General features: G+C 35.1%; 2 protein-coding genes across 3 annotated transcripts; both read right to left on the bottom strand.

Annotated features, from left to right (window-relative positions):
- Window positions 1-71: 71 nt before the first annotated feature.
- On the bottom strand, window positions 72-22,278 carry LOC112142744 (4-galactosyl-N-acetylglucosaminide 3-alpha-L-fucosyltransferase 9). 2 transcript variants are annotated; one of them, XM_024266311.2, is made up of 3 exons: window positions 22,193-22,278; window positions 3,530-3,603; window positions 72-3,382 (listed from the first exon to the last, which is right to left on the bottom strand). In XM_024266311.2, the coding sequence occupies exon 3, from the start codon at window positions 3,372-3,374 to the stop codon at window positions 2,271-2,273; it is 1,104 nt and encodes a 367-aa protein (XP_024122079.1). In that variant the 5' UTR covers window positions 3,375-3,382; window positions 3,530-3,603; window positions 22,193-22,278; the 3' UTR covers window positions 72-2,270. The 2 variants fall into 2 exon arrangements, with proteins under 2 accessions (XP_024122079.1, XP_024122072.1); XM_024266304.2 differs by lacking the exon at window positions 22,193-22,278 and adding an exon at window positions 10,123-10,211.
- On the bottom strand, window positions 15,751-22,541 carry LOC118597874 (4-galactosyl-N-acetylglucosaminide 3-alpha-L-fucosyltransferase 9-like). Its single transcript, XM_024266319.2, has 2 exons — window positions 22,193-22,541; window positions 15,751-17,712 (listed from the first exon to the last, which is right to left on the bottom strand). Exons 1-2 carry the CDS (start codon window positions 22,520-22,522, stop codon window positions 16,630-16,632), a joined length of 1,413 nt encoding a protein of 470 aa, XP_024122087.2. The 5' UTR covers window positions 22,523-22,541; the 3' UTR covers window positions 15,751-16,629.
- Window positions 22,542-26,784: the final 4,243 nt, after the last annotated feature.

Genomic DNA, 26,784 nt, shown 5'->3' with positions numbered 1-26,784 from the left:
ATTGTCTCCTGAAGGGGGAGGAAGGAAAGTCCTGTTAGAGATAAAAAAATACTCTCATTTCTTATTGATAGTTTTTTTTTTTTTTAATTTGTCTGTTTCACTGATCAATTATTATTTGAATTAAAAGTGGTTTAATACAATTTTTATAAGCCAAGAGAGTTTACATAAAGAATTACAGTCAGAATCCATTGATTATTTGTTATCTAATAGTGAAAGAAAAATGCAGAAAATGGCAACCTGATGTGCACATTTTAATTTTTTTTACAGCCACATGATCTAGTAAATTACTGCCAACTTATCTTCTTTTGACTTTTTAGCATCTTACTTACTCTAATTATATCAAAATAATACTTTTTGTATTCTGACCACTGCTTCTTGTTAAAAAGCACATCTTATTCTGGAAATTTAGATTAGATGTTTAGATAACAGTCATAGAAAAAAAAATGTTTTGACAAAAAATTACATTTTTTTACACGTTTGCAAACGTATAAAATGTGATATTTCAATTGAAATAAGAAAAGACTCCAAGAGTTTCTGAAAACGTTTTAATTGTTTCGTTTGAAAAAAAAAAGTCTCCAGCTGTTTCAAAGATAAAAGCTTTAATTTACTTAAGCAGCATCAGCTTAAAAAAATAATTTGGTTCCATTGTGAGGTTTATTTGTTGCTGCCACCTTTTATTTGACACTTTCAGACAACACTCTAGTCATTAAGAAAAATATCCCCTCTCCTCTGTTACAGTCTACAGTCACATTATTACCACTTGATTTCTGCTGCTTTGAGGCACACTTGACACAAAAACTTTAATTTCTTACATGAGCTGCAAAAGTGACAACAAACCCTGAGAAGTTTTAAATCCACTATAGTGCTGTCTAAAATGGAGAGGAGCGAACCGCAAGCCTTCATACAAATCAAAGTGCCTCATTTAGTCTGTTTGGGCACAAAACATTCAGTTGTAAGTAATAAGAAACCCCCACAGATGTAAAATCTCATAGGTTTAATAGGGCCCCACCACCACCATCCTCCACCATCCCAGAAAATATATATATAAAAATATATTTTATGTAATAAAACTTGTAAAAACACATGACAACAAATATAAAAAAGTACGCTTTGGTGTTTTCTTCACAGTCGGATGGAGCGCCAACACACACAGCTGTGAGCTTCATTAGTCGGAGGTTTAAAGATAAACGTCTTTGACCCTTTGACACTGAAAAATAGACTCCAGTGATGACACAGAATAAAACTTGGCTCAAGAAACTGCAAGTTCATTTCTTTGGTTTCAGTAAGTGGTGCTGCCCTTGCATTACATTCATCACCCCCAGAGGTATAAATGTCATTTCTTTTTGTGTAGTGCTGGATCCTCGCCTTCGTTGTGTGTCATTTTCTTTAGTGTTAATCCCACTTATGTGTGTTATTATCATCATGTTGTCTAATTGTGCATTCTTACAAGCAGATGATAAAATCAGTGTTCAACTAATAATAAATAATATAACCCATTTAAGGTGCAGTGACATCCTAAAATAATGGTAAACCAACTGAAAAAAAAAATGTAAAAAGAGTGTCTAAATAATGGAAAGTTCACACGAACGGGTACAAAAATAAAAAATGAACAGATGTGTTTGTAATTATCTTAAGTCTAAATTACGTTTTGAAAATTTAAATAAATATATTTTTAGTTGTTTTCTTTTTAAAAGTAATCAAGTTGTTATTCCTCTCTCAGAATAAATTATAGTTGAGATAAAATTTTCACCAAATTGAACTTTTTAGAATTTTTTTAAATGATGAATGCCGTAAATGGCGTGTACTTATAAAACACTTTCTACCTTCCTCGAAAGCACAAAGCGCTTCACAGTCACAGACCCATTCACACACACAGTCACACACTGGTGGTGTCTTGCCCAAGGACACTTCGACACATGGGTGGGCAAGGTGGGAATCGAACCTCAAATTTTCTGATCCGAGGTCGACCACTCTTCTACAGCACCACGACCATAGGGAAAATAAATATTTTTTGTTAATTTGCGCAGAAATATTTAGTTGTTCAATTACTTTTTACTTCACATAAATATTTTTATTTTATAATTTATTTTTAATCTACTTTTATATTGCGTGGATAAAAAAAAAAAAAGAAATCAGTGCAACAACATTATGTATGTTTTAACAGTTTAGCAAAAACTTCAAGTTGAATCGTATAAGAATATTTCATCCGACAAATCTTTTTCTTTACTGTAACCTTCTTAATCTTGTGGTACTTTAAAGTAAATGTACCATCATCCCCAGTACCACGACCGAAGGCTTCTGAATGCGTTGTACCGATTGTCCGTTCTCAAATGTTCACAAGCCCGGCATGCGTGTTCTATCCAGAACGATGTTCCCTTCACATCATAAAACTGCTTCCAGTCGAAGTACCTCATGTACAGCGTTTCGTTTTTTTCCAGGACATGCAGGTAGTCGGCCAGCTCTTTGGGTGACTTGAAGTCGTTTGTGTGAATAAAAGCGTCTCTTGGAACAAAGTACTCGTAGTTCTGTCTGGATGGGCCGAGGACCACGGGCACTGTGCCCAAAGAGAGGGGTCTGTACAGTTTCTCTGTTATATAGTCTGTGTGGACTGAGTTCTCAAAACTTAAGTAGAACTTACAGCTGGACACAATGTTGGCGTAATCCCCATCAGACACGTACCTTCCAAAGCCTCGTCCAAACGTAGAGATTTCAATATGTTGACGCAACTCATTGAAATATTTTGTCCGTGCGTGGTTGGGGTTATAGTTGCTCACAATCCAGCAGATGAGCTTGTTTTTGTTGGGAAGTTCAAATTTCTTTTCATTCTCTTTTTTAACGAGGTATCCGTAACGCGCCGGGATGTCTGCATCCCGACGGTAATTGAGAGTCAAATTGAACATATCATCTAGACCGTTAAAATTTCCTGAATGGGAAGGCGACTCCATGTTCATCCAGATCCACTTCTGGTGTGGCGGTCGTTGTGCCTTTGGCAGGTTTGACAAGTCACCCCTGATGTCTCGGTGATGGAACAGAAGCCCGTCTGCTTTGCTGTACATGTTCTTATCGGTGGTCATGATGCAGTAGTCCATGTTGAACTGCGACTTGCAGAAATTCAGGTCGTTTTGTTGTCCGAAAGGAACCAACCAAACCAACAGAATGGTCTTCTTTTCTTCCTTCTGCACTTTGGTGGTGTTGGTGGTGACCAGCTCTGTAGTGGGGGTGACCTGGTCAGGGCAAACTACAGACTTTACCGGCTCATACAACCATTGTGAAGATGGCTTGACGTACATCAACATAAAAATCATGAAGCCTCCCAGCAGTAGAACAGTGAGCAGGATGGGTCGCAATTTGCTCTGAGTGCTTGGCGTGGTCATAGTTTACCCTACAGAGAGCAAAAGAGACAGAGTAATGTCTGAGTAATCTCCACAATACAAGAATTATTTACACATTTTGCTAAGCAAAATGCATGATCAGTATTTGTAATTAAAAACAGAACTTCAATTTTCTGTTGCAACCACTGGGCACAAACCTGATATAGTTCACAGAAAATCTCTCAAATCAGATGTGATTGTTTTGGAGCGGCAGCTCTTCCTGATGATTCCCCTTTGAAATGAGGAGAGAAAGAACATTAAAAATAGGGGAAAAAAATATATACCGACAGTTCAATATTTAAAAAGGCCTCCTTGCATTTTCTTAATTTAAATCTTGTGTTAGGGTCAGCACCGACCCGTTCCAGTTTTTAATTGCATAAAAAAAGATTTAAAATAAATGTATTCCATCAAGACTTTATGACTTTGTCAGGAACCTTGATTTCAATGGAATTCAATGTAATTTTATTTTTAAATGTTCTGGTTGAAATTATGTCCCTTTGACTGTTAGAGTCAGTTTTGACCCTGTTATATCAAATAACTCAATAAAGAAATAATTAGAGCCATCATTAAAATCATTTGTGGATTTCAACCAACAGACTGACATCCACCTCCTCACCCAGTCATGTGAGCTTCAGGGGATTCTCATTTGTCCAGTATAGTTGCAAAAAAGCGAAATAAACAAACTTCGGGACGTCTAGACACACAAAGATTTTCTCTGATTTAGCTTTCCAATACCTTTGGAAGATGCTAATTATTTCTGTTGGTTTGATTTGTTGGTTGTTTGTGTTCTGAAGTTAAATTGCTGATTTAAAAAAAATATATACATATTTTTTATTTTTGCATGTTCTTGAAGGTAAGGCAAGTTTATTTGTATAGCACATTTCATGTACAGAGACAATTCACAGTGCTTTACATAAAGCATTAAAAGAAACAATCAAAAGAAATAGTAAAAATGCGATCATTAAAATAAAATTAAAATAAAGTAAAAAGATTTTAATTTAAAACAAGCATAGATAAAAGTGCGGACGTAAACTTTTGAATACATATTAATCAAATGCAACTGAGAACAGGTGAGTCTTTAACCTGGATTTAAATACACTGAGTGTTTCAGCAGATCTAAGGTTTTCTGGAAGTCTGTTCCAGATCTGTGGAGCGTAGAGGCTGAATGCAGCTTCTCCATGTTTAGTTCTGACTCTAGGAACTGATAAAAGACCGGATCCTGATGACCGGAGAGATCTGGCTGGTACATACTGGGTCAGGAGGTCAGTCATGTATTTTGGTGCTAAACCATTCAAAGCTTTATAAACCAGTAACATAACTTTAAAGTCTATCCTCTGACAGACAGGTAACCAGTGTAAAGACCTCAGAACTGGACTGATGTGGTCTACTTTCTTGGTCCTTGTGAGAACCCGAGCAGCAGAGTTCTGAATAAGCTGCAGCTTGAAGAAAGCTTGAAGAAAATATGTGTGGGTCAAAAGTGACCCATAACACAATAGAAGCTACAAGAGTTAATTATTTCAAAGTTGGGAAAATAGATCAAGCAAATTATTTTCAGAAATGTGTTTTAAACCCCTCAGTAAAATTCAAGTGACACAATAACCTTTGCTTTATTTATATTATCCTCTTGAGGTTACTTTTATTGAAATCTAGAGGCATACTTATTTTTTTAATGGCCCAGAGACCCACAGAAAAAAATAAAAAATAAAACCAACATTTCTGTGGATAAGGAAGCCTAACAAGATAAGCACGAGTTGACATAAAAATTGGATGTTAAGTTATTGTTTTTAGTGTATTTTAAAGCTGATTTAAGACAAGGCTCAAGACCGACCTGTTAACACCATGGATAAAAACAGATAGAAAATGCAAGAGGAAGGTTAATATCTGTGGCTTCTTTTTCTCAGCAGTTAGTACTTTAAAAATGTAGTTCTTTATTGCTCTGCTCAAACAATCATAAAGGACTGTGTTTCTTTTTTAGTAACTAGAAACATTCTTTAACTGTATAGAGAGATAAACCCTGAGCCTAACTTTGTTTAGAATCTTACAAAAACATTAATGGGGTTCTGGAAGATACAGAGATATAGGGAGAATTTACAAAAAAAAGTGTAGATAACAACATCTATGAATGCATTTTAAGGCTCAGTGTTGTCAAAAAAAAATGCTGAAAAGGAAGTGAAACAGGAGCAGTGAGCCTAAAGCTACGTTCACACTGAACGTGTCACAGAACAGGCAGACGGCTGGTTCCTACTGCAACATGCGTATTAACAAAGTTAAAAGTTAACATATCTAAATCATATCTAAATTTGGCTATAATATTTTTGGATTTTTGCTATAACTTTTTCCAGTTTTCTCTATGTTTTTTTCGGATTTTTGTTACATACAGTTTTAAATTTGCTTTAATTTCGTCTGATTTTCACTATTTCTTTTTTCCAGATTTTTGCTAAAAATGTTAACCGATTTTAGTTGTATATTTTTATTTTTGCTATGCATTTTTAACATTGTAGTTATATATTTTACATTTTTCTTTAATGTTGTCTTATTTTCACTATAATTCCTCTTCTGATTTTTGCCCTTTTTTTTACTGATTTTTGTTGTATATTTCTGCTATACATTTTTCATATTTTTAGTTAGATATTTTTACATTTTGCTTTAATTATGTCTGATTTTTACAATACATTTTTCTGGTTTTCACTATAGTTTTTTTGTAATACATTTTCTTATTCTTGCTATATTTTTTTTCTGATTTTCACTATTTTTTCTGATTTTTGCTTTTTTTAAAATTCCCCCAGACAAAAATAAGCAGTTCACACTGGTCAATAGAGGTACATCCAACATTTTGATCTGTAATGTTTGTGGCTAAAGTAAGTAGGTCGTGATGATCATATAAACAAAACGGGTCATGCCTATAACACGGACATATTGTGTTTTTTTTTTTTTTTTACTTTTAATTGCAGATAATCTTACAGTTTTCATGAGCAGATGAGGTTAGAAGTCAGCCTGTTTGTAGTTCAGTGCTTTTGTAGTTCTTTAAAATATTAAAACTAAAATCAAGAAAAAAATAGAACAATGATCCCCCTTTTTACATTTTTTTTAGATTGAATGCAATACATTTCCATATGTAACTGCAGTATCCATACGTCTTGGTTTGATTCCCGACTACAATAATCTTATGTGTTTATCTTAAGTTTTGGAAAATCAATAAAAGGTTTTGGAAAGTCATGGAAAAACTATTGTTAAATACGTGGACAAACCCTGTGAACACTAAACACACCTCCGATGTGACATCCTGTGAAGATTCTAACTTAGCAAGATTTTGTTACTCAGTGGAAGTTTTTTTTGCTCAAAATAATGTCGTCTTTGCTTCTAACTCAGCTTTGAAGAATTTATTCACAGACATACCACATAGCATTCATTTCTCTTGGTGAACGTTACTGTTTGCCTGAGCTAAATACTTCTTCTATGGCCTAAAGCACTTCTGCAAACCAACTGTAAAAACTTTTGCATCAGATCGTACGTGATGAAAATGAGATTTTATCATACGACAAAAACAAACAAACAAAAAAAAACTGCATCTACAGAGCCATTCATTTACATATAGTTTTCTACAGGGATCTGAATTAGAGCTGTTACATTTCACTTATTTATGTTTTTACTACTGGAATTTTTAAGAGAAGAGACTTTTATGATTGTCAGATAAAAAGGCTTATTTAGATAGATAAAGATTAGGTTTATGAAGCCGGTAGCCTTTCATTTAAAAGAACCCATGGACAACCTATGACTTCTTTCAGATAAGAATGAATTTATTGTTTTTTTGATGGATGTGTTAAAACACTTCCTTTTTTGGCAGTTTGCCTTTGACCTGTCAAATTCAGTTTGTTTTTATTTTAGTTCTTCAAGATACTAAGAACCTGTTCTATGAAAAACAATAAAAAAAAGAAGAGGAACAGACTATGAATTCATGTGAAACAGATTTCTAGGAATTACCTTTTCCTTTGTTATTCGAGCTGTACGAAAAACTCCAAACATATATGTAAATTCAAACTTGTTTTTTTACATATCTGTGGGTGACGATTTCTGTCAGGACTTTTGTTTCACATGTTAATCATTTACACATCAAAAATAGTAAAAGTCAAATTATTCAAAAAGGAAATGGTCTACCAGTGTCAACTTTATGCACCTGTCACAACAGAAACTCAACAGTAAAGTTATTTTAAAATGTCTTTTAATGCTCCCTAGCTTGTGTCTAATTGTATTTAATTTATTTTATTTTATTCTTATCAGTCTTTTATTTATTTGACTGTTTTTTATAATTTTGTTTTTCAATTTTTTGTTCTCAATTTGCTCAATTTTAAATAGTCGTTTAATATTAAAGCACATTGGCTCCCTGACAGCATGGAAAAGTGCATAGAAATAAATACAAATTCTTTCAATCACAACAGCTCTTTGAAGGTAAACTTTACTCTGCTGTTGGGCTTAAAACATATTCCCTGTATTTGACCCATACCCAGACATACTTTGGGCCCATTTGGGAGATCAACCCCTAACCCTTAAAGGGCCTATAACATGCAAAATCAACGTTTTCAGTTTTTAAGAGTATTATAATGTTCATTCCTCACTTATAAATAACCCCAAAGGGGTATTTTTGATCAATTCATGCATTTCTTCCTCTAAAAACCTGCACTAGCCCCTCCCAACCCATGAAAACAAGCGGGTCCTCACGTGCTGATGTCACAAAGTGAGAACAGCCCCTTTCAGGAAGAGTCTGTAATTCCACAACCGCCCCCAGGCTAACACAAGCACCGACTACCCCCGTGAACCTAGCGGCTGAGCACCACCAGCTTTGCTGCTCAACTAGCGGAGCTCGCCCACTAGCATCAGCACTCAGCTAGCAGTTCTCAGCTGCTAGCTTCACCTCTCAGCTAGCAGTGCTTGCTAGCCTTGCTGCTCAACTAGTGATGATCAGCCGCTAACTTCGCTACTCAGCTAGCTCAGCCGCTAGCCCCGGTAGTAGCGATGACTGGGGCTACTAAAGGCAGATATACTGTATACACATCAATCTTCAAAAGTTTGGATGCTGTTTGTTTTCCTGGGAAAACGCAGAGACGCTGCCAAGACTGGCTCTAGGATGATGTCATGAAATGGGCGGCACCCTCAATCAGTGAAAGGCGGTGCCTCAAAGATCGCCGGGTAGGAAAAAAACTCACCAAAATTACTCATACTTCTTAAAAAATATTCTTTAGTGTACCAAAAGTGACATATATTACAGTTTACTCTGAAAGACTTGGGAAAAACATGGTATAGGCCCTTTAATGTCAGTTAGGTAGACATTGGAGATAGTGATAAACATCTTGATCAAAAAACTGGTCCAGACAAAGGATGTTTTATTCTCCTGTTGTACCTGTTTCACGGGCTCCACCAGTAAAGGAGGAGAAACTGATTCTCACATTTCCCTGTTTGTTTGAGTGATTGTCACAAATGCCTAAAAGCATTTTGTGGGATTTCAGCCGAGCCCATAAGCCCTTGTCCTGCATTACAGCTCGTGTCACCTTAGATGAGTCAAACCCTCCAGCTCCCTTCAAAGTAATGATTCAACTTTACATCACTGTAAATTCTCACCTCAACGTGTCGAAAAAAGCTACATGTTATTTTTTTTATAAAATAACAAAAAGTAAACTTGTTTCTTAGCTCCACAGCCATGCAGGCTGTGTAATAATTAGCCCCACTCTGTCCTGTGTGGTGTCGCTCTACGCTGGTGTTTGGTGTCTTCATTTTGTACCATTGTGTGCTGGTGTGGTCTCTGACAGTGCAAGCTGTGGCTAGATTGCAACACACCAAACAAACATGCTTTCTTGTAGTTTACCTGTTCACCCACAAGAGCCACCTTTTCTCTGTAAACATTCCTTTCTTTAGAAAAAATGTTTGACTTGAACATGTACAAATATGTGTGTATTATTCAGAAAAATGATCAAATATAGCAGTACGTAAAGCAGAATGTTTGCCTTAACTCATCACCACATTAAATGAAATGAGTCTGGTTTTCTTAAGCAACAGTTTGATTGTGTAACTAACATCAGCACTTCTCTTTTAGGACAATATTTCATAGCTTTAAAAACTAAAAGAAAAATGACAAAAATAAAGCTTATTGTTTTGCAGTTTCTCTAATCTCATCATGACACAGACTTTGCTACAAGTGTCAAACAAAGAAGTTGTAGATTTTATTTTGATATAACGCATTAGTGCATTATCATTATGTACTACGTCTTGATTAAAAAAAATAAAAAAATAGTTTAAACATTCATCTAAAAAATTGCAATGATACAACTTCATAACCACACCACCGGAATGAATGAGAACGTTCACTGATATACATGTAAAAATACTTCCTCTACTTTCCCTGAAGTACTCAGTCATCAATAGCTCACTACTTTGTGTTTTTTGAGTATTTATATACTTGTATTTTGCATATTGTATCAATGCTGCTTTCACAGTGTCTTTCCTCAACATAAAAACATTTCAATACATAAAAACAATTATCACTTAGTCTCTTCAAACTGCACCCAGTTCAAAAAATCCACCCATTTGAATTTTCAAAGAAAAATCGTTTTTTGAAAGTTTTCTGAGATAAGTAAAAACAAAAAGAGTGCACACTTCTACAGCCTCAATGACAATTTTTGTCAAATTTAAAATCTACTTTAGGAATTAGCCTCAGTAAAATGGTATAAACAGTAAAAGAAAACCGAGCATCTCGTCTTACCCTCTTAAAGTACGTTGGTGAGTTTTGCTGGTGATTTCAGAGTTCTTGAAGTCTGTTGGAGTTTGTTGAAAGGCAACATTGAGTCTGACTACATAGCATAAAATACCTGTTTGCTTCTTCCCCATGGCAAAGAAGGAGAAGGAATGTAGGAGGAGTGGAGTGACTTGCTCTTCCTTAAAGTTATAACACATTAGACAACAAAAGTTCTGAGAGATAAACTTTTTTTTTTTTGTTTGTTTGTTATTAAATAGAAAATGAGATCTTTTTTCTATACATTTTTTGAGTTAGACTCTTTTAATTGATAATTTATTTTATTTTATTGTGTTAATCAACAAATACTCAACATAAAACATATATTTTGACTTTAGGAAGAGTAAAAATATTTGAGTTTTTGAGTTATTGACAGGTGTGGGAGACTTGCACAGCTTTGTATCAGACTTGTTTGCTGCAGCATTAGGAACTGATCCCGGTTAACAAACATGGATGCTGTGTGCAGTGTGTAACTTTACTTTTTTTTTTAGTCAGGGTGTGAAATATTTGTTGATGTTTTTCAGTGAAGTAGTACGACTAAATTGTCCTTATTGGAGTGTTTGCAGCTTCGGCTACAAATATATCCCTTTTAGATAAGGTAAATCAGCTGACATCCACTAAAGTTCTTTTAGATTTACTTTAGCATTATTGCTAGGATATCAATGTCTTTTTTCTCTGCCCTCAGAACTTCCCTGTCTTTCAAAAAGCTGGTTTAGCAACAGAAACAATGAGGTTGGCCTGGTGTTACAAGGGAGAAAAAGACAAAGAAATGGGGAACAAAAGACGCTGGGTGTTTGACTTGTTCCACCACTAACAGAAAAACTGACAAAGAATGAATAGTGTGTAGGAAAAGTATACGTAGATTATGTATAGCTTTTTTTTTTTTTAAAGCAAAGATCAGATAATGCTTCACATAGCAAATGGGAAGGCAGGAAGTCAGTATGACAGCTACAAACCATCCAGTCAGCTCCGATAAACCAGAGAGATTTGAAAAAGTAAAAAAAAAGAAAATGTATTTTATAAAGGTAAAACTTCCTCTTTAAACTGAACCTGAGTTTTTAGGAACGTTTGCACAAGTTTGAAAATGACACGATTTCCTTCCTGCGGTTGTATGAAAGGAAATTGTTTCTAGTTGTTTCACATTTTTGTGTTAATTGCCAATCAATAAAATAGCATTTTATATATATATATATATATATATATATATATATTAGAATAATAGTCAGTGTTTTGTCTTAAAATTGTCATAAAGATCTACTCCTATGAAAATAACATGTTTTGTGGCATTTTGTCATGACATATAAAAAGAAAATTAAGATTTTAATTGCATTTTTAAGTATTTCTTTTATTTAAATTGTTGTGATTCAGGAGCCGGGGTCCGTTTTTTAGGCTGCTGTAGACAATACATCCATCTACATCTGTTTTTTATTCCTCGTCCGAGCTGGCATCTGCCTCAGAACTTTACGCCTAGATAGCTCCAATATTTCTCGCCATTTTTGATGCACCAGTAATGTTAGTTTGGAGTTACGAGGGGCTGTAAGCTAGTGAGAGGATGATTGGAAATGGTGGTGGAATAACTCTGAGTTTGACTTGTTAACAAGTGAAGCAAATAGCTGAATTAATGCAGTAACCTCTTTGATTTTTTTTTTAGGAGAAGACGGAGACTGATAATAACACATGGGTACGGTTACTGAACCACTTCATTAAAACATTTTATAATATTAAATCAAAAGTTTCAGTAAATTATTAGTCAAAAAGGAAGTAAAAACTATTGAAAACATAGAAGATAATTCAAATTTAAACTATCAGACAGAAGCTGCTTTTGTGTTCATGGTGGACACGGAAAAAAAAAAAAACGAATGACTAAAAGCAAACATCAGATGCTGCTTTTACCGGCAACCCAAATGTGAAGGAAACGCAAAAATGAAACAGGCTGGTGACCACAAACAAGGAAAACACTATTTGACTTTTGAGTTTAAAGCAAACAGAAGTTGGATTGGAGTCATTGTTTAAACCCTAGAAGTAAATTACTACACAAATAAAGTTAAGTTACACATTGAAGCAGGATGTTTACCCACCTCAACAAACCAGCTTAAACTTGCTCAAGATAAGATTCTTCATTAATCGACCTTTTTTTCTGCTTTATAAACGTTTTTAATGAGTTACATTTTTATACCATTAACACTCTGTGGTTTCGTATAGTCATCTCAGTTCTTTAGAGATGATTGGAATTTAATCTGTACAAAATCTGAAGCTCCTGTCCCAACATGATGGTTTTGATTTCATTTTAAGCTTCAGCTTAAAAGTTGAGGACGTTGAGGAAGCGTTGCGTCTCAACTAAGTGCTCCACTAAACCATAGCATTTTCCTGGTTGAGGTTTTTTCCTCTGTGGCCACCAACAGAGGACGTTTCAGTGCCACAGCACTTCATGTTTATTGACCTAAGCTTTACAACGAGACTAGTGAATTTTACTGTCAAATGAAGCTTCTTCATCATGCATTGAGCGGAGTTGAACAAATGACAGTTTGAAACCAGGATGGGACAGGAGCTGGCATGAAAATGCTAATGTGTGTTATCAAATTTGTGACAAGATTTTTTTTTTTTTACAAAAACTTGGGGAAAATTAATTTAGGCTAGTTAAAACCTGACTAGATTTTTGTGTGTGCGCTCACATCATAGAGCGGCACTGGTCACAGAAGAAAGGTTGGATAAGGACAATAGCAGCTTTTTAACTCTAAAGTTTCTCCTACTTAATTGCAGCCAATTCTTTTTAACATTACTGTTTTTGAAGTGATTTATTTATTTGTTTAACATAAAAATGATACCCTAAGAACAACGTCATCTGTGTTAAAACAAAAAACTTAACAAGGTTTGACAACCAAATAAACATTCATGAACAACTCTACTGGAAAAACTGTTAAAAAGTAGCCTAAAGCATCTTGACTGAAACATTTCTCCTAGAAACATTCTTAAATGACTTAGTGAAGTGTTGTTTATAAAAAGTAAACTTTAACAAGGTTCGACTCAGGTGAACGTCTTTATTTATGACAAAAACGCATGTGTCATGAGCTGGAGGCAGTTTTCAGACACCTGACATATCCTCTTTCAGGCCGAACCGCTTCTGCTTTCCACTTAAAAATCTTTCAAATCATTTGTAGCATTCTTCTTTTTAAGTTTGTTTCCTGGTTGCTACATCTGCAGTTATCTGCTCAGTTTATATTTTCTGTATTATGCTCACTTGGTTTGAAGTAATTTGATGGTTATTTGCCAAAGATAAAGTTCTCTAACATATTTTTTTTAGCATATTTAAAACTTTGTTTCTTAAAAAATTTTATAAAATCATATATTTTTGTCTTGGATGTTCTCTGTTGTAAAGTATGGCTAAATAATTATTGGTAAACATCGGTCAATCATTCTAATAAAATGGTAACGACGCAGTAAAAGGGTAAATATGTTTGCCTTTTTAATTATTTTTAGACTGTAAAGAATGGCACAATCGTAGCAGTCAACCTTTGATGTGACGATCGCAGGTTCAGTTCCTGCCTTGCCTTCTTGTTTGTTGAATTGTCCTCAGGCAAGACGCTGAATGCCACATTGCTCCTGGTGCCAAGGCTCGGTAGGGGAGTCCCCATCAGTGTGTGACTGTGACTGTAAAGCGCTTTATACGTAAACGCCATTCACCATTTTACACAAATGCAGAATTCAATGTTTATTTTATTAATGTGGACACTCAAGGACTTGGTTTGTGTATGAATAGAGACAAAACACAGAGAAAAGCCAAAACGAGAAGGCAGAGTGATTGAGATTATCAGGCTTTTTGAAGATTATAACACAAAATAAAATTCTATAAAGGAATTGGCAAGGTTGCACGATAACACACTATAAAGCTGTTGTTGACCTTGCGATGAGTGCATTAATCTCTGAACCTCTTTGCTTCTTTTTTGGTGCAAAAATGTTCGATTTTCTCCCCTTTTGAAATGATGCAAGTGTATCTTTAGTCTGGGAGTCATTTCTAAAATTAAAGCCAAAACACGCGTAGCTCTGTTAATTTTCTGTTTCATTGCCTTTTTTTTAACTTGATCTTTAATGACCTGCTGCAACACTGAATACTGCTTTTCCTTAGTAACAAAGCACCTCTGTTGTGAGTGTGTCATGAAACCTGAACCCAGGTGTGAGACAATCTACCAGGTGTCTTTTCAGTCCTTTGTATGCCCTGCCACACCCCGTTCGCAGCTCTGTGCTAGGATCGAATTCACCTTTAAATTTTTTTTTTTTTTTTTAACAGACCCTTTTTTTTTACAAAAGAGAAAAAAAAGCTTAATGGCTAAAATGATTAATGTATCTGTCCATGACATAAATTGACTGGTAGTACGCGTACAGTCAGGGCAGATCAAGGTCAGAGCCATCAGGGTGGAACAACCCTTTATCAAAGTGTCGTGACCCGAAACTCATACATCATGCTTATCATAGCCGTGGCACTCAGACTTCACAGCTTAAGGGCTAAGCAGCAACTGTTAATGATCATATAAAAATCCACAACTTAAGACTTAATAAGAACAATGAGAGAAAGAGGAAAGTTATCCTGATTAATTAATAATTATCCTTTGAGCAATATTCCATTGATTGTATATATAAAACACAATATATAAATAGCATAATGTTTGTCTTAAAAGGTACTACATATAATACATACAATAGTATACTCTCATTTGTTTTATAACATTAGATTTTTTTTTTTATTATTTGAGGTAAAAGAATAAGAATTAAAAGAGACAAAATTTCTGTATTTGAGGAAGGTTTATATAACTGAATGACTAATTAGAGTACTTTTTTAGTGTTTATTAGGTTCCTGGGACCCATGTCTTAAGTCCACACACCTTATGAATACTGCTAGCAGCAAAGGATTGAATCCTCTTAAAAACCATTTTGAGACACATTATTAAAAGAGATTCTTAACTCTGTCCTATGGAGTTAATATAGAATGTGATTATGATTATAAGGCCTGACTTTAACACAAAAAAGACAAACATTAAGTTGACAACTGTAATTTATTGTCATTTTACCAATGTCAAACTCTCTAAGGACCTTAAAAGAACGCATTAGATTTCACTTGATGCTAACTCAAAGTTTTGCATTTGTGCAACAAGCCTTCATTCACTTATTTGACTTCCAAAAACTAACTAACAGCCCAGCATGAAATCTAAAACATAGTTCCCCAAAAATGAAATAAAATAAAATAAATACAACAAGAAAAAACAATCAAATATAGATTCATTTAAAAGTTCTAAGTCCATTCTAAGATATACATATAATATTTGGCATTAAATATGACACTTTTGAAAGAAAATTATTTCCTGTAAACGGTATCTTCAGACATAATATCATATCTTCCCTGTGTGGTACCATAACACACTAACAGATTTAGATGGCAGCATGGTTAGAATTAAAGAGGCTTTCATTGAAGAAAATACAACAATAAAAAAAATACTTTTCTAGCTAATATATATGTATATATATATATATATATATATATATATATATATATATATATATATATATATATATATATCCTATTATATTTAATCATATATTATAAAACCATAATGACATATTATGGTGGTACAGTCTGGTGTCCTACATAGAAATTTCCAAATTCTCACAATTCAAGACACCTTAAAAAAATCCAATTTATCACAAAGAAAAGTACCTTTGTAAAAAATAAATCTACTGTTAAATTCCATAAAGTACATGTTAAAGGCACATAAATGGTTCTGCTTATGAATGCAAACAACAGACCTTTACAATGTATTTTTGCTGTTTTAAAACAATTCAAAAAAATACAGAGGATCTAAGTCCTTATCCTAGAGAAGGTCAAAAGTTCAAAAAATTTTAAGTCAGTAAAATTTTCAGGGTTTGCTTACAGATTTTGCAGTTATATTTAGAAACAGGACAATAAAAAATGTTATGTAATCTTTCCAATGCTTTCCAATTTTCTTATTTGAATGATTGATGGCTGCCGGCTCAAGGGACAGAGTATTAATGTCAATATTTTGTCCAAAATATATTTTCCTTACAAATTCAAATATTTAAAAACCATAAAAGTTCCTCTATTATTTTGACCTTATTTTATTTAGTCTTTAATTAGGCAAAACGTAGATCCTTCAAAATAAAATCCTAGTGTTTGTCATATTTTAATTGGACTGTACTGCAATAAATCTCCTATCTGCACTGAATTCCAACAAAAACATAAAAAATACAATACATGCCATTTCATCAAAGTGGTTAACCTTTTAAATAACTCTGAGTCGACCATCTGCATTTGTTCACACAGTGCTTATAGAGAAGTCATTGTTCAGAGGATAAAACATAAAATGTGCATATTTTTTTTGTCTACTTTCACATTTTTCTGCGTCATTATCATGATGGCTGACACTTCAGAGAATGCATAGTTTTTTGTTTTGTTTTTTTGCAACACAATTAGTTCCAGTACCACTTGTCCAGTCCGTGGAAAGCTTCATACTGTTTGTGTCTTTTCAGGTGCTCACAAGCCCTGCATGCATGTTCTATCCAGAAATGGGGCCTCTTGACCATGAAGTCCTTTCGCCACTCAAAGTACCTGAGGTACTCGGTCTCATTCTTTTCCAGGACGTTGAGGTACTCAACCAGCTCTTTGGGTGATTTGAAGTCATTCACATGAATGAAGGAGCTTCCCGGAATTAAGTTCTCATAGTTTTGTCTGGATGGGCCTAGGACCACTGGCACTGTCCCCAAAGAAAGGGGGTTGAACAGTTTCTCAGTTATGTAGTCTTTGTGGATTGAGTTCTCAAAAGCTAAGTAGAACCTACAGCTGGACATGGTAGAGGAATATTGATCATTAGGGATTGGTCTACCAAAGGCGTTTCCAAATACTTGAATAGGTGCGTACTTGCTCATCTCTTTGTAGTATTTGGCTCGTACATGGTTCTCATTCCAGTTACTTACAATCCAACATACTAGATTTGTTTTCTTTGGTAATACAAAATCCTCAGTGTCTACTGTCAGGAGAGATCCAGAAGGCACTGAAATCCCAGAGTCCAGGCGGTAACTAAGAGTCAGATTGAACAAGTTGGCAATCCCAGGCAGCTTTGCTGAATTCGATGGTGACTCCATGTTCATCCATATCCACTTCTGAAATGATGGTCGCTGGAGCTTCGGCAGATTTGACAGGTCTGGAGCGATGTCTCTGTGATGGATAAGGACCCCGTCTGCTTTGCTGTACAGACTTCTATCTGTGGTGAGGAAGCAGCCTTCAATGTTAAACAGAGATCTGCAGACACTCAGGTCAGTTTTGCTTCCAAAGGGCAAAAGCCAGACCAGCAAAGTAGTTACATTGTTGCTGTCAATGGTGGGGATCCCCGTTTCCTGGTTTGAGCAAACGGCTGTTTTTACTGGATCATACAACCATTGGATGGATGAGTTGCCATACATCAAAAAGAGAGTCCCTAAGCATCCCAAAAAAATCACTGAAGCCAGAAGCGGCCGTAGGAAGTTGTGAGGTGTTGATGTTGACATACTCTTTTCCTGAGGAGGGTAAATCATAGAGAAAAGCCAGAAAAAAAGTCTTATTGTACAGAATGTCAATACAAATTTTAATATAATAGTCCGTTTATTAATACCCACAACACATCTTACATACACTGATAAAAAATGAGTAATAGAATTATTATTTATTTATTATTTTGAATCCTGAAGGCCAAATCCAAATAACTTCCATACCCTTCTGGCTATACCCTGTTGCCCCAACTGTAGGGGCATTTGAAGCTGTAGTCGTGTCTGAAAGTGGTTTTCAAAGGAGGAGCCATAGGGACTTAGGGCTGGATATTCCTCTGTCACACTTGTGACATGGGTCACCATTTCTTCACATGGATGTGCTCTGAAGCACATGTTTACATCTAAGGATAAGTAATAAATTTTTGTCTTTACATGATTTTTTTAAAGTTGTAAAACTGATGTTGTTATGTATTTTCCAAGTGCTGGCTACTATGTGTTAACATGGACGACTGTCGACTATTGATGACATCATCAAGTAGTAGGAACATCCGAATTTGAGGACACTATTTTTTCCATGGCTATATCCAAATTCCCTCCCTACTCACTATATAGTGCGTTCACCATTTTGTAGTGCTTTCCAAATCTACCATTCCAAGATCAAGTGCACTAAAAACTTCCCAGAGGTCTTTACGAATAACTAGTGTGCATCAATGTTCACTACATTAGTGAATATAGACCACAATGCATTGCGGTCGAACATTTTTTGCCAAAAAAACTTGTTTAAATGAAATTTTTTTAATAAACCATCAACATTTTCATCATAAGAACAGTGGAGTCATGATTATACGTCATAAAATGTTTGTATTTATTTGATTTTTCACTTAGTGAAATCAGTGATGAAAGAGAAGTAGTGAGCATGGTGTCTGAATTGCTTTTTAAAATCCAGGGCACTATATAGTCTCACACTATATGTTTTTTTAGTAGTTAGGGATTAGGGTGGGAATTCGGATGTAGACCATGTCTCTCTGCTTGGAGGGATAATTATAGGGATAGGGACAAGCCATATGGATAATAAAAGCATTTCGAAATCAGCCTATTTACTGGTGATTTTGACTTAACCTATCTAACTTGCCTCACATTAATGACAAGAAACTGAACAACAAAAGAGGACCTCAGAACCTTTAATTGTTTGCTGCTCTATATACTAAAGTCTGCCAAAATTCCTCACCCCAGCAGCTGCATTCATTCAGAAAACTTGCTTATCTTTATTCTAAGGATCTACAAGCAAGAGAAAGATTCTATCTAGTAGGCTGTTAATGAGGCGTTATTGTTGGTTACCGAGGAGCAGTTATAGGGGCATTCTGTCTAGGAAAAATGTGCACAATAAGTGAATAGAGGGCGTAACTTGATGCTGGACACAATAGATTGTTATCAAAACATGTCAAACATATCCCTTTATTAGCACCATATACTAAATGGAGGTCAGACCAACAAATTTCAGTGTCTGTCTCTTTTGCCTTTGTTTCTTATTTGCTTTTGGGTGATGTATGTATATAGTTGTGTTTTGGAGTTGCTATGTTGTTTGGAGTTGTAAATTCTTGTTTTATTACCACTCTGCTCATCACAAGCTTTTAGATATTCCACACAGGTGGACCTTTGTAAAGCCTTAGTCATAAATGCTTCTACAGGTGGACACGGGCTGTTTGATATAAGTCCCACTCCACCCCTATATTTTTCTATTGTAAAATCGTTCCAAGTGATCTTTTAATTATGATTATAAGAAAGCCTTCATCATTATTCAAGAAATATTTTGTGCACAGCGCCAGTAGTTTATTTTGCTCTATTTGCTCACGCGCAACCTAATAGTCTCAAGCTAAGATTAGCGCTGCAAAAATAATGATAAGAAACATTGGATTAGTCATTAATCTGAGAATTTTCAAGCATACAGTTTTCTGATCCAACTACATTTTTATTGAGAAATACTCAGAAACGCACTTTAAATTTTGAATTTTTTTTATTTAGGTCCTCTAATATGCGAAAAATGCTACAAGAACATGTTAAAAACACAAAAAGACAATTTTCATTGGAATGGGTCTTTAAAATATTAGGACTAAATAGCAGAGTCTTAGAGTGGTAGAGGTTAGGTAGAGTGAAAATGTACACGCATTGTTTTGGCAGTGAGCGACAAGTCATAGCGAATACCTAAACGACACAAACAGGTATATAAGAGGGAAGTAGGAGAGAAATTAGAGTGTAGTTTGTGTGGAGATCCTACGGGATCCTATCACCCGCAAACCCTGTGTGAGAGCTAAATAAAGCCTTGGTCACACAGGGTACAGGAGTTACAGGTTTTTTTGATTGTCCGAGCCCAAAGATAGATGATAGGGAAGAGGGCTACATGTACAGACAGGATCTGAGGTCTTGTGGCGCGATTTTGGGCACCGAGTGCAGCGAGGCGTGGCTGCCAGCGTCAACCAATCAGGGGACTCAGCTTTGGGCACATGACGTTTAAGATTCAATATGGCTGCTTTATGTGAGGATTTTCCTCCTGAACTTCCATCCATTTTCTTGAACCTCTAGGGCCACGGGGTTCTCGATTACTGTTGGGCGAAGGCGAGATATACCCTGGACAGGTCGTCAGCCTGTCACAGAGCCCATGGAGCGGGAGTGATTGAACAAGCACTGCTAGCAAGTGCCGGTGCCCAGCATCCGGCAGACTTAGCGAAGTCTGTGGCACCCCTCCACTGGCCTGGACAACCCAAAAACCTGCTGCACCTGTACTGACCAGCCTCTGTACTGGTTCATGTAACAAAGACTAGATATTTTCCAAAAGAATAATTTGATTTTTATTTGGTTAGTTCCTTGATTTCATTTGCTATACTCTCTCAACTCTGCTTTTTTAATTCACAAACACTTCTGTGATTGTGAAACCAGCGAACATGACCAAACAACAACCAAATTTGTCTGACATTCAACCCCAACTCCAAAAAACTTCGACTGACACCAAAGCTTGTAGAACATAACATTGGACTCTAAACCACTCAAAACTTGCACAGCATCACTCTGACTACTGCTTTGGCCAACTAAAAAAAAGGATTGCAACACACACAGGTTCACAAAATTTTACAAAGATTAAAGAAAAACGTTCTCTGATCTGATGAATACTTCTGGGTCTGTAATTAACCCAGAATTTGTTTTTTCAGCAAATCTTAAAGCCAGTCATCAGAGCAGCTTGTTTTAATTCTTCTTTTATTTAAAATAAGGCCTTTTCTCTTCATGATAATGAGCTGTGTAATGAAAGGTAACAGAAACTACGCAGGAAGGAGGGCCCTGAGGACTTGACGGTAGCATTCCTATAAGGAGGAGAGCTAAAGAGTCTGCTGTTGGTTTGGAAACGAGCTCAACCTGCTGAACAAGAGAAGGAGCCAGGAATTATTAAACCAGAATGCGTCTGTTTTGTGTTGGCCTCCTGATGAAACCTTGATGTGGTTAGTAGGTTTCCTAAGTTACACTTCTTAGAATTAATTTTTGACCATAGAAGTTTATCGTGAAAGCAGGGAGTGTGTTAGTGTCAAAGCAAAAGCCAAAAGATTAGATACACAAGCGGCCCAGAAGTGAAAAGTGTTCCCAAAAAGAAGTTGAATTAAGATAAAATTATAAAAAAAAAAAAAAAAACACCTTATTTTAATACTATTAAATTAAAATGTTTATTCAAATTAACTTTAAATATTTTTATATCTTACATCAAATAACCTAGTAATTAAAAAAATTCCCCTCTGGTAATTCATTTGTGAGATGAATTTTTCCAAGAAAATGTTCTTACTTGATATGTGATACGCACTTTTTTTTCTCTTAACATAAGAGAAATGGATCCCTTCAAGCTGCTTTAACTAGAGAGCGACAATCCAAAGACAAAATATGTGAAACTGTTCTTTACCAAAAAATGTAACAAATATTTATATCTCAAATCTGAAGATAACACAGTTAAATACATTTTGTTAAATCTTAATAAGTACTTTTTCTTTACTTTTCTAAATGTCAATTTTTGTACAAAATTAATAAACACTTTTTTGTTGGTATTTAAAATTTTTCTGTTATGTTAGATTCACATCTTGATGTTTGGAAGGTTTATCATTTTCAATCTACTGATTAACAATTATTATTTCCTTATGCTTTCATTAAACTGTAGATTAAAGTCTTAAATGTTAAAAGCCTGATTTTATATATATATATATATATATATATATATATATATATATATATATATAAAAATACTATATTCCACTCTGAGAGCACATTGGATAACCAAAAATTAGTTTAGTAAAAAAGGATAAATTATTAACAAAGACAAACCTGCCCTATAGAACATTTCCACACCAATAAACAGACTGCAAAAACAACTTTTCACCTCTTTTCAAAAATTATTTGAAAGCATTTAAAAAACATTTAAAAACCAGTTTCCAGATGGCAGAAAGAGAGCAGGCAGGAAAAGCAGAACAGCTCGTCTTACCCGTGTGATGTTGAAAGTTGAAAGGCCAGGTGAAAATTTTGTATTTCCAGGAGGCTTAGGTGTTCCTCTTGACGGAAAGGTATGTCTATTGTAGTCTGTTTTGAAAATAGTACCTTGTTGAGCATTTTTTTTACACATGCTCGCTGCTATCCACACCCTGTGGGAGGGAAGACGAGGAGACATAGGAGGAGGGACCAACCCAAACTTTTCCTTGAACTGATGATTGTGTTCAGCGTATCGCAACATAGATGCAGCAACAAGGAAGAAATCTAATCTTTCACAAAAAAAAAAAAAAGTTCTAAGCAAGTCCCATTTCAGTACAGGACACATTTTTACTTTCCTTGTGTGTCTTTATCTCTGTGTAGTGAAATTACAAGCCAAATAAATGTTAAATAAACTTTATAAAACTGCAAATTTAAACCCAAATGTCTTCATTTCTGAGATATTGTTTGTTGCCCAGCCCTGTGCTATGAGCTCCAAACATTTGGAGGCAGGGCTCAGAGCCATTTGCATGATTTTGCATTAACCAACTTACTCTGAGCATTTCCGCATTGAGAGTCGGTGATTTTGAAGCTCTTTTTTTAGGTCTAAACCACATGCAGACATTCTCACAGTTACCCAAGCACATCTGTCTGAGATCTGAACACCACAGTGCTCTTGTGGCTTTTAATTTCCTGAAACATGTTTTCAAATACAACGCAGCCTACATTGCATCTCCAATGTCATTGTCAGCTCTGCTTAGTGTGACAACTAATTAATTCAAATTGAGTCAAAGAACACAACTTTGTTATTGCTCATAATTGCTATAAGCTTTAGAGATTTAAATATGGAAATGTGCTAAATGTGTATTTTGAGACTGTTTCATAGACATGAGTAGACTAACTGTGTGGAAGTGAACCCACCAAAAAAAAATTGCATGTATTTTAGACTCAAGAAGCACGTCAAAAGGAAGTCTATTAAAGGAACAACACTGAAACAACACTGAACTACATTTTCTAACCAACTCGACAGTGACTGTGCATCCTTGTTCTAACACGAATAGAGCTGTCACAGTAAGTTGACTAATCGACAATTGAAATAGTCGATGACTAATTTAATAGTCGATTAGTAGTTACTTTATATTATATGAAGTCAGAGTGTAGTAAAGTTGAACAAAGATGTTAGCGTTCAGCACCAAAAAAATGCAGTCTTTTTATATTTGAGTCAGTGAGTCAACTTCCTTGTTTCAGACGCTGACCTAATTTGATTTAATCTTGTTTTAATACCGGAAACCAATGGGCTGCATTAAAAGTTAATAAACTGTCATTTTAATTGTCTTTATTTTAAGTTAATTTAAAGTTAATGATGGTTAAGATGTCTGCTTTACATCCACTTTGCGTATGACCTGATGAGTCAACTAATCAGAAAAAATTATCAGTGATTAGCTGACTATTATTAATCTTTTATGGCAGCCCTAAAGGCAAATAGATAGGATTTTTTTTCTGGTGGAAAAGTTTCTGAAGTGATGTGCTGTGACCCTCTAAAAAAAATTGGCTATGGGCTAGGCTAATTCCCACCCTAATCCCTAACTACTTATAAACTATATAGTGCATGACTATATAGTTCCCAGGATTTAAAAAGAAATTCAGACACCATGCTCACTACTTTTTTAATTTTTCTAAATGTCCTGTACGAGCATTTTACTACTTCTAATTATGAATCCACTGTATTCTGATGATACAAAGACTTCTGAGAAGTTTCTAGGGCACTCGGTTTTGGACTTGTAGATTCGGACAGCACAACAAAATGGTGAAAGCTCTATATGGTGCACTATGTTGTGAGTAGTGAAGGAATTCAGACAGAACCTATGGCTATAACCAGTGTGCATTGATCCGTACTAGATTTGGGAATATGGACCACAAACCATAAAATGTTTGCAAAAAAAAGTGTTTAAATATTTTTTTTTCTTAAACCATCAGTGTTTTCATCATCAGAACACAATGGATTCATAAATAATTGTCATAAAATACTTGTGTTAGATAAACACATGGCGTCAAAGAGAAAAGTTGGCTGAGCTGAGCAGCTCCGTCTCTTATCCACCCCCGTCTGATCATGATACCTCTGTAGGTGTTACACTCCTGTGTTGGCGCGCATTCAAATAGCCATTTTTAATCAAAAGTCTATGCAAACATGCATAGAAGTCCGAACTTCTGCTCTATGTGCGTTTGCATAAGCTTTTAATTGAAAGTGGCAGCGTCTACGCCATTGGTGTGTGAGCACCTTGTGTCTCTCTAGCGTAAATCTTCACTACTGCCACATCAAAATATTTAGCAGTATTGGAAATGTCTAGCAGTATCGTCTTGAGCCGAATGTCAGCTCGGACGAGGAAGTGAAAAGCTTCGATGACCAAACCTTCACCTTTCACTTTGTTAGAACTCCAATCGTCAAAAATCCAGTGTTGACAATATAATTGTAACTAATTGAGCTGAAAAAAATATATATATTTTTTTATCAGAACCCTAAAAAAAAAAAAAAAACTGTATTTTTATTTTTACTTTTTAAACTTCAACTTTAAAGACATGAAAAAATAAAAGGGTGACTTTTATTTATTAATTTATTCCAAACATTTCTGTCATTTCACATGCACGTGCATCTGGGTTTAGGACTTGTGCAGGAAATATATCAGTTCATGCACTAATCTCTGTATGTCTCTGGTGTTGCTTCCTCTTTTATGGAATAACCCCTTCCCCTTGTTTTATATCATTTTTTTAAAACTAAAATGCAAAGGAAATCCCATCATGAATAAAAAATGTCATCTACATATTTTACAGCGATTGCTAGAGGGTTGACATTGTTAAGCGATGTGAGGCATCCTACCTTATAATTAGCTTTACAACTCTGTGTTTAAGTCGAGCCAGTGACTTATCACCTTGCTTCGTTTTTACTGCAGAACGTTTTGCTGTTGGAACATGCCGGCTGTATTCAAGGAAACTGCTACTTAAAACGGTTGCCTTTAGGATGTTGTGACATGTTATGAATGGCCCCAGGTTATTGTAGCTGTTAAAGTCTAAGGTACAAAATAGTTACTCACTTCTTTAGATAGTTTTCTCTGTTATCTCAAACAGAAGCCAAACCCCATAGAAGCGGTCCAGTTTTTCTCTGATATGCCTTAATCAAAGGTTTTAATCTTTAGTCTTCTTTATTTTTAGCAGAATCATCTCCCTTTGGAAGTCAAATTCTGAGAAAAACATTTGATTGCAGCTGTTCAGGTTTATGGCTGATTTTACAGTGTTATATTACACAGAATGTGACTCACTTCTCTGTAAAAACAGAAGTATATTAGGATGTATTTTAGGAAGTATTTTTAACACGATCAACGTAATTCTAGCAGATTCTGAGAAAAGTGGCTTTTCTCCTCCAGAATCTGCTAGAATTACATTGATCATGTCAACGATTGAAAAGTTACAGTATGTTAAAGATTTTGTGTTTAAGCGGCACAGGTGACAGCTCAGGTGTTAAAGGGTTAACCTGCTGGTAAATTTGAATGAAACCTGTTAGACCACATAAATATTTCTAAACACCTCCCTTGGAAAGAAAGAAAAGTGTTCCTTCACACCTAACACCAGGAGTGACTGTTTAAGGGCTTAGTAGCTGTTGTCAGACAATTACTTTAATTTGAATTTTGAATGGAAACGTGTTTGCCAACAATTTATCAGCTCAACATGTTCCACTAGCAGTGCCAGTTTGTGGGTGGGAGTCTGACTTTTGAGGTATCAGTGATAAGGAAAGAATTAAGAAGACAGTGATGTCATATGTGGTGTAAAAAAAAAAATAAAAAGTAGTGAGCATGGTGTCAGAATTGCTTTTAAAATCCAGATAGTCCTGCACTATATAGTTTTTTAGTTGCTACATAGTCCTAAGTCTTATTGAATTGACATTATAAAGAATTTGCATGAAAATGAACCTCTTGAGACGAAAATGTCACACAGATTTGGTGGATGAAGAAATGGTTGGAGCTTTAATTTATTGCTGGTTACATCAGCAAGCAATTCAGATTGGGTTTTGTGGTTACCCAAGAGACACAGAGACTGAAAGATCCTTAACTTACAAGGAGTAAGAGGCCCAAATACATTATGGCACGTGGATTCCTATGATAAAGTAAAACCTTATGGCACGTATCAAATTCAAGGCCCCGGGGCCGGATCCGGCCCTCCGGGTAATTCTATCCGGCCCTCCAGATCATTTTATATTGTTGTTATGAATGACCAGATGTTGTCTTGCGCTCATTTCTAACTAGTATAAATTTGACAAAATATATTTTTATGGATCGTAAACTATTAAAAGTTATCTAAGATTTAAGTGTATTTATTCTGGAATAATATTCATGCCTTTTTATTCATTCATAATTATATTAAAAAGTTATGGTTTTAAAGTTTTTAAAATTAGCATTGTACTTGCTTTTTGGCCAATTTTGCATTTACTAAGATGTTTTAGGCTATTTTGGAGTTTAGTTAATATTTCAGCTATGCTAGCTGTTTTGGCTCATTTAGGATTTTCTTTCTATTTTTTTGGCTATTTTGAAGTTTTAGCTATGTTTTTCAGCTACGTACTGT

This window comes from Oryzias melastigma, linkage group LG22, assembly GCF_002922805.2.
Source record: "Oryzias melastigma strain HK-1 linkage group LG22, ASM292280v2, whole genome shotgun sequence".
Lineage (NCBI taxonomy): Eukaryota > Metazoa > Chordata > Actinopteri > Beloniformes > Adrianichthyidae > Oryzias > Oryzias melastigma.
This window is presented reverse-complemented; position numbering and strand designations above follow the sequence as displayed.

Coding starts and splice junctions, on each gene's coding strand:
- LOC112142744 (XM_024266311.2), bottom strand. CDS start 3,374: ATGACCACGCCAAGCACTCAGAGCAAATTGCGACCCATCCTGCTCACT.
- LOC118597874 (XM_024266319.2), bottom strand. CDS start 22,522: ATGTGTCCTGTACTGAAATGGGACTTGCTTAGAACTTTTTTTTTTTTT. Junction 17,713..22,192: donor CAACTTTCAACATCACACGG/GTAAGACGAGCT, acceptor TACCCTCCTCAG/GAAAAGAGTATGTCAACATC.